Genomic DNA, 7,441 nt, shown 5'->3' with positions numbered 1-7,441 from the left:
ATCTACCTACATTCACTTCTCTCTGGCTCCCCCCTATGGACGCTAATGGTCACTGCAGCTCTTCATGCTTTATGATAATTGTCGATCAGTAACGGCTTCTTGAAACGAAAGATGAGCAAATCTTGAAGGAAAAATCAAATCTCTTATTCTTTTGATGTACTAAAAAATACAAATGTGTGTGATGCTATGCTTAAAGCACAGCATTACAGACATTTGTATTTTATATATACAGTATATGTTCAAAGCATACATTTCCAAACATCACCAGTTGATTCAACGTAGCTTCTCTGCTGCATTTTAAATGTGAGTCAACTTAAAACAACTTGAATAATTCCAGTTACCTCGTTAGTTGTGATTTTGTTTTTAAACTAAGTTGAATTTAGTGACTTCCACTTGAGAAAATCCCTTTAATAAACATATGGTGTAGAGTAGCTTCTATTGTTGGAGTCATTTGTGAGCCAGAGTCAGTAAAGTATTGTTACATCATGTGAAGGGGGAGGTGACAAAAGTTGGTAACAACCTTTAGCATGTATTTCTAAAGTTTAAACTTAAAATGAATCAAACTTTTATATTCTCACTGAGTTAATAACAAAAGACGAATTGATCGCACTCAGCTCAAGTAAGATGTTTAACAGTTTATCCAAAATAGTAACGCAATACCTACATGTTGCCACATGAAAATGATTAGCTTAGAACTTGACAAATGAAATCAAACAATTGAATATTGCGACATCGTTTTTATTAGTGTGGACAGGAGGGAGACACACTTGAGCCAGAACATTATTCAGCATAACTTCATAACACCATCTGCCAGGAGAAGAGAAGAGCTCCCTTGAAGAAGAAGTGCAGTAAGAACCCCGTCATAAACCCCACATACAGGACACAGATTTCTCATATTAGCAAATGATCATCAATTTATTGTAGAGATAAGGTCAAATCAAGCCGTCACTACAGTGGGGTTTAATGACACGTCACATGAGTTTGCTTCCAACAAATGCCTCGTAAAGGGAGGCAGCACCATGTCGAATATATTTCTGGTAAGAGAAAATAGTGATATGGCTTCATAAACTCTTTAAACATACACTATACTGTGTATATAGTAGCACATGAGAGTCCTCCGTTAAACCAAGTTACTCTTAAGTATCATTGATACATACACCTGTTTACAAAATGACTTCTTGTAAAGCTTGTTTTATACTCTTCTTATAGAATCTCAACATTCGATCATGTTGACAAGAAGCCCTTGGATAAATCATACTCCCTATTATTGGTATATTCAGGGTTCCAACACATTTTTACAAATTCATTTTCAAAAGATCCGAGGGCTAGGCACGATTGCTTCTTACCACTACACCACCACATGCGCCCCTACAAAAGTTTTTCAAAATGTCCAATTCTCCCATGGACGTACTGGGCCCAAGCACACCTCTCCCAACTGTGCCAGAGCAGAGGATATGTACCGTGCTTGAGTACTGAGCGAAGCACTCACACTGGTCAAAGGAACTAGACTTTAGGGCCCGCACCGTACAGATGGCCTAGTGTGAAGGAACCCTTAAAACACTAGCGAAAAAAAAATAATCCAAAACCTTTTCCTAAGCATTCAGTTAATTCCAAACTATTTTTCAGGGCCTGGAAAACAGTTAATTTTTTTCAAACTTCATAACGTATCAGAGAATTTTGATGAGCGTGGGAACCCTGTATATATTCTGTGTGTATTTGAAGATTGCGTTGTGTTGCCTCTCCTGCGTGTTTCACCACAGGTCCGGCTCTACCCAGACGATCTTCTTCTGTTCCTCCCAGATGACGGAGCGCAGGCTGTTGAGCAGTGTGTTGTGGTCGCTCCAGGAGTCTGGCGCTACACTGTGGTACAGACAGGGCAGTTTGTCCAGCAGAGGCTCCTCGCTCCTGGAGCATGCCAGCAGCTGCTCCTCCGACCGGCCCACGCGCTGCAGCTTTGACCTGCAGGGTGGGAAAAGAATGGAAGTAAAATAAACAACAAAAAATAATTTACGGACCTATTTATTTATTTATTTGTTTGTTTATTTATTTATTTATTTGGTTGTTTGTTTATTTATTTATGTGTTTGTTTGTTTGTTTGTTTGTTTGTTTGTTTATTTATTTATTTGGTGGTTTGGTTGTGGATTATTATTTTTTGTCCACAACAGTCCAAAGGTAGACACCGTCACATATATTAAAGCTACAGTGAGTAACTTTTTTCATTTAAATGAATGTTGGTTACATTCAAGCCATCGCCAACAGAGTTGACACAAAGTTAATGAAGCCTATCAGCATATCTATATCTAAATCTAATTACTCTGAATTCCTCATGGGGGCGACAGAAGTGACACACTGTAGCTTTAACTGATTGATTTACAGCTGCGGTTGAGTTTGACGTGCCAAATGATTCAGTTCTCTAAAATGTCAACATTAAGCATTAAGTTTTGTTTCCGGCCCCGGAGGCACAGGTTTCTCTCAAGTCATAGTTTGAACTGTCAATTATTGTCAACAAGGAGAACACCCTCGTAGCAGAGGACCAGATACCAGTTTTTCCAGTGACAGCGGTATCGACGGACCTGACCACATTGTAGGCATACAAAGACATAACATTGTGTTGTTGATTTTTCCCTTCAGTTGAAAAAGTTGAAATGTGTTTCTGTTCTCATGCTATTGCTTATTCAAACTAAAACATCAAAGCTGGTCACCAGAGGTTTAAGGCTGTTCATTGAGGGGGTTGAAAGGGAGTTTACCTCAGTTTCCGTGCGCTACGTGCAGACTGGCCAATGAAGATGATGATAGGGAAGATCTTTGAGCGGTGCAGCCGACGCACACAGTCCAGTCCCAAAGGCAGCACACAGTGAATCCCCTGAGGGACCAGGAGGAAAATACATGGTGTATAAGGGTTGAAAAAAAAGGACTTTTAAATTAGCATGATTTAAGAGCAGTGCCATCAAATGTAATATATATTGTGAAGGTGTAATGATTTGTTAAAGTACATTTGATGAAGTTTGTATGATTGCATCAATCTGGAAATATTTCAGTCATAATTCCACTTTATTTTCATGTTTCCATCAGCAAAAAAAAAAATACATATGATTTTTTTCAAGTTGGGCAGGTGAATTGGGCCCCAGTATTCTGTGATGTATTCTTAATTCATAGATGAATGCAGACTAATAAAATCATGTTAAATGCTTTTTGTTTGTTTGTTGCTGATTTAAACACATCAACTGGCTGCAGAGTGTTTGATTAAATACATCCGCTGTGGTCCTTCTGAGACGTCTGTTTTTGTCTTTCATTTGACTGACCTTCTTCATGATCTTCTCGACCCCCTGGAGGGTGTAGCTGTGGTCTGGTCCCTGCTCACACTCCTCCAGGATCTCAGCCCTCTGCAGCCGGGCAGCATGCTCACTGGGGCTCAGCACCTCTGGAATAATAATAATCATAATGGATTGGATTTATGTAGCGCTTTTATATTCAACTCAAAGCACTTTACAGGGTTCCAGGTTCCATTCATTCACACACAGGCATACCAGATGTAGAGTAGAGGGGTGGGGGGGGGGGGGGGGCAATCCTACATTAAAGGTGGAGTAAGTGATTCTAGAGAATTCCTTTTGTTTAGTCAAAATAACTTATTTCTCAAAATCTGTGATCATCTCCTCATGATCCACTACCTGTTCGTACTGTGAGTTCACTGAACATTATAATCTGGTGGTGACACACACAGCGTGGGCTCTGTAAACTTGTATGTGAACGAAGGGTGCGCAACATAACTAGCAACATGTACGTTTACAGAGCCCAGGCAAGTGCACAGGGGATTTTTTTTCAGCCTATGACAGCACAGTATTTCTTACCTGGCTCACAGAGCTGAAAGCCCTGCCAGCCTGCCAGCTTCTTATCCAGGACGCGTCCCAACACAGTGGGCAGCAGCAGCACAGGCCTGCAGATAGGTGGGTAGTAGCTGGTGACCAGGGTGTAGGGCATGAGGGATACACAACTTTTGGGTGCCGATGTATCACCTAGATAGGAAATGAAGTACACTGTGAGAACTGTAAGAATTTTTCAATTAAAAAAAATTATTAAAAGTTTTAATCAAACAGCAGCTTTAAAGGTGGAGTCAGTGATTCTCCAATCCTTTTGACAACAAGCACTCTTGTTGTCAAAAGGATTTTCTTTTGTCAAAATCAGTGAATATCTCCTCACAGTCCACCTGTCCATATATGTGTGTGCGTTCTGGTGTTACTACCCAGCCTAGGCTCTGTAATAGCTATGTAAACAAAGGGTATGTAATCAAAGAAACAACCATAGCTAGCAGCAATATACCCATTTTCAGAGCCTAGGCAGTGTTACAATAACACCGGATTTTTACGGACAGGTAGTGGATTGTGAAAAATGATTCTATATATTATACAAAAAGTGATTTTCACAACAAGCATTCTCCAGAATCACTGTCTCCACCTTTAAGAGGCATTAGAGCAACATATTGTGTGTTTTGTGAGTGTGCTGCAAGAGGCTACTGTACCTGAATCCATGCTCTTGGTCTTCTCATCTTCCACACTGACCCACAGTGGGTTCCTGCCCTGGCGCCCCGTGCTGACAATCCTCACCGCCTTCTCCTTGTTCTCTGTCACCCCGCGCCATGCACATGCCTGGTAAAGGAGGACGACCGACTTAGCACAGTGAACACTTTGAATAGGGGTCAGAATGTGTGGCAGTAGTAGTGTAGATTATTCTCACCTTTGGAGACTTCTTTGTCTGAAAGCTCATGTCTTCTATCGCTCGAATCAGAAGACGCTGTGCCCTGTGGCATCGGAAAATCATGAATAGATTCAGGTTTTTTAAGAAATAGGTTCTTTTATTGACACAATCCAGAATGACAACAACAAAAAATGAATACAGTGCAGAAAGAGACAAATAAACCTAGTGGGCTTATTTGAAGCCTCCACTTGAATCATTTTAAAATTTCATTACGTTATAGAGAACAAAAAAACTGAATTTCAATTCACTTTTAAAGTATTCTGATGAATTAATAAAACTGACTGAGACCTATCCTGCCCCCCCCCCCTCACACATCCCATTTCCCATCTCCACTCACCTGTAATAGTTGGGCACTGTTCCGCTCTGGAGGTCCAGCTGTTGACAGGGGTGGACTTGGCTGGCATACCATGAGTCCTCTGTGCCAGCGGGCCGCGTGTTGGTCACATGGAGGATGTCGTTACAGGACACGGCCAGGCCCCCGTTGGGCCCCGCGGGGACAGACATGTTGACACGGACGTAGAAGGAGTCTCCAGACGCTGTCTCACTGCTCTGGAGCTGCTGCAGCAGAGCCTCATAGTCTGAGCGGGCAGAGAGAGACACATCGAATAAAATAGAATAGAATCTTTACTGTCATTGCATAATAAGTATCCAATGAAATTTCAGTGCTTCTTCAGCCAGTGCATAATAAATATTAAAAAGAAGTCAAGTCAAGTCAAGTCAAATTTATTTATAAAGCACATTTACAAACAGCGGGTACTGCCCCAAAGTGCTGTACAGGTTAAATAATAATAAAATAATCCACATTTATTACAAATAAGAAACCAAAAGAAAACACATAAGAAAATACTCAGCTCAGCTGGTTCCGAAGGCCAGTGCAAAGAAATGTGTCTTCAGCAGACATTTAAAATTTTCCAAAGAAGTGGCATATCTGATATGTAAAGGAAGAGAATTCCACAACTTGGGTCCAGCTACAGCGAAGGCTCTGTCTCCCCTGCTCTTCAGCTTAGACCTGGGACAGTCTAGAATACATTGGTCAGAGGACCTCAGTGCTCTGACAGGACTGTGCAGAGAGATCATCTCTGACAGATAAGTTGGCGCTAGACCATTTAGACATTTAAAAACAAACAAGAGGATTTTAAAATCTATTCTAAAAACAACAGGCAGCCAATGAAGAGATGCCAGGACAGGAGTGATGTGTTCATATCGAGATGCTCCTGAGAGCAAGCGTGCAGCTGCACTCTGAACCATCTGGAGGCGCTGAATTGAGGACTGGCTCAAACCGAAATAAAGTGAATTACAGTAGTCCAAGCGACTAATTACAAGAGCAAGGACTACTGTCTGGAATTGGTCAGAGGGCAAGTAACGCTTCACCTTCCCAAGAAGCCTAAGATGAAAAAAGCCAACTCTAACCACTGCGCTTAGCTGCTTTTCCAGCTTAAAAGAGCTGTCAATAAAAACACCAAGGGTTTTTCCACAGGACTGAGAACGAGACGCTAGTGGACCAAGGGCACTACTGCAGAGACCGGGCTTGCCAAAAACAACAATCTCTGTTTTGTCTTCGTTCAAATTTAGAAAATTAAAAGACATCCAGTCCTTCACTTCCTGAAGACATTGATGTAACTTGTTTGGTGAATTGACACTAAGGGGAAGATAAATTTGCACATCGTCTGCGAAACAATGGAACTGAATGCCATATTTTTTAAATATGGAACCCAAAGGCAGCAAGTACAACGCAAAAAGAATTGGTCCTAAAATTGAGCCCTGTGGCACACCGCAAGATAGGGGGGCACTGTTTGAACTGAATAGATCAACGTTCACAACAAAAGACCGATCTGACAGATAAGATTTGAACCAATTGAGCACTGTACCTCGTAATCCCACACAAGACTCAAGACGGGAAATTAAAATCACGTGGTCGACAGTGTCGAAGGCTGCAGTAAGATCTAAAAGCACAAGCACAGCTGAGCTGCCAGAGTCTGTTATTAAAAGAAGATCGTTAAAAACTTTTAAAAGAGCAGTTTCAGTGCTGTGCAACGATTTAAAACCAGATTGGAATTTTTCACCAATATCAAATGATTTTAGGTGCGACTGCAGTTGAGCATACACCAATTTTTCTAAAATTTTTGATAAAAATGGCAGCTTTGAGATTGGCCTGTAGTTCGATAAAACAGTGGGATCCAAGTTATGCTTCTTCAAAAGTGGTTGCACTAAAGCTTGTTTAAAAACAGTGGGCACACAACCTGACAACAGAGAGACATTTATCAGATGTACAATGCAAGGCCCAACAGAAACAAAGGCAGCTTTTAGAAGTTTTGTTGGGATACAATCCAGGGGACAAATTGAAGATTTTAAACTGTCTACAATTTTAGAAACATCAGACAGAAAAACACAGTCAAAATCACAAAAGACTGCTGAGCACACGGTTGAAACACTAGGATCTGTGGCTGGAGCAGACAAAGATGACCGTAGGTTTGAAATTTTATCAATAAAAAACCTACAGAAATCTTCACACAAAGATACACTCGGAACAATTCCAGTGGGTTTTGAGGGGTTAATAATCCCATTCAAAACATTAAAAAGGACCTGGGGTCTGTGGCTGTTGTTGGACACAACACTAGACAGATACTGAGCCTTGGCAGTCTTCACAGCATTTTGATACATAGAAAGGCAACAGTAAAAGAAGAATAAG

General features: G+C 41.0%; 1 protein-coding gene across 1 annotated transcript in view; it reads right to left on the bottom strand.

Moving 5' to 3' along the window:
- Nucleotides 1-739: 739 nt before the first annotated feature.
- The window catches only part of card14 (caspase recruitment domain family, member 14), a 16,518-nt gene continuing 9,816 nt past the window's right edge, over nucleotides 740-7,441 (bottom strand). Inside the window, exons 14-20 of the mRNA XM_080028948.1 lie at nucleotides 5,090-5,330; nucleotides 4,732-4,795; nucleotides 4,517-4,643; nucleotides 3,849-4,013; nucleotides 3,303-3,421; nucleotides 2,748-2,863; nucleotides 740-1,959 (exon numbers count right to left, since the gene is read on the bottom strand). Of these exons, the coding sequence (XP_079885074.1) occupies nucleotides 1,752-1,959; nucleotides 2,748-2,863; nucleotides 3,303-3,421; nucleotides 3,849-4,013; nucleotides 4,517-4,643; nucleotides 4,732-4,795; nucleotides 5,090-5,330 (1,040 nt within the window). The 3' untranslated portion in view covers nucleotides 740-1,751. The remainder of the gene's footprint in view (nucleotides 1,960-2,747; nucleotides 2,864-3,302; nucleotides 3,422-3,848; nucleotides 4,014-4,516; nucleotides 4,644-4,731; nucleotides 4,796-5,089; nucleotides 5,331-7,441) is intronic.

Source organism: Ammodytes marinus (assembly GCF_949987685.1).
Source record: "Ammodytes marinus genome assembly, chromosome: 6".
NCBI lineage: Eukaryota > Metazoa > Chordata > Actinopteri > Uranoscopiformes > Ammodytidae > Ammodytes > Ammodytes marinus.
This window is presented reverse-complemented; position numbering and strand designations above follow the sequence as displayed.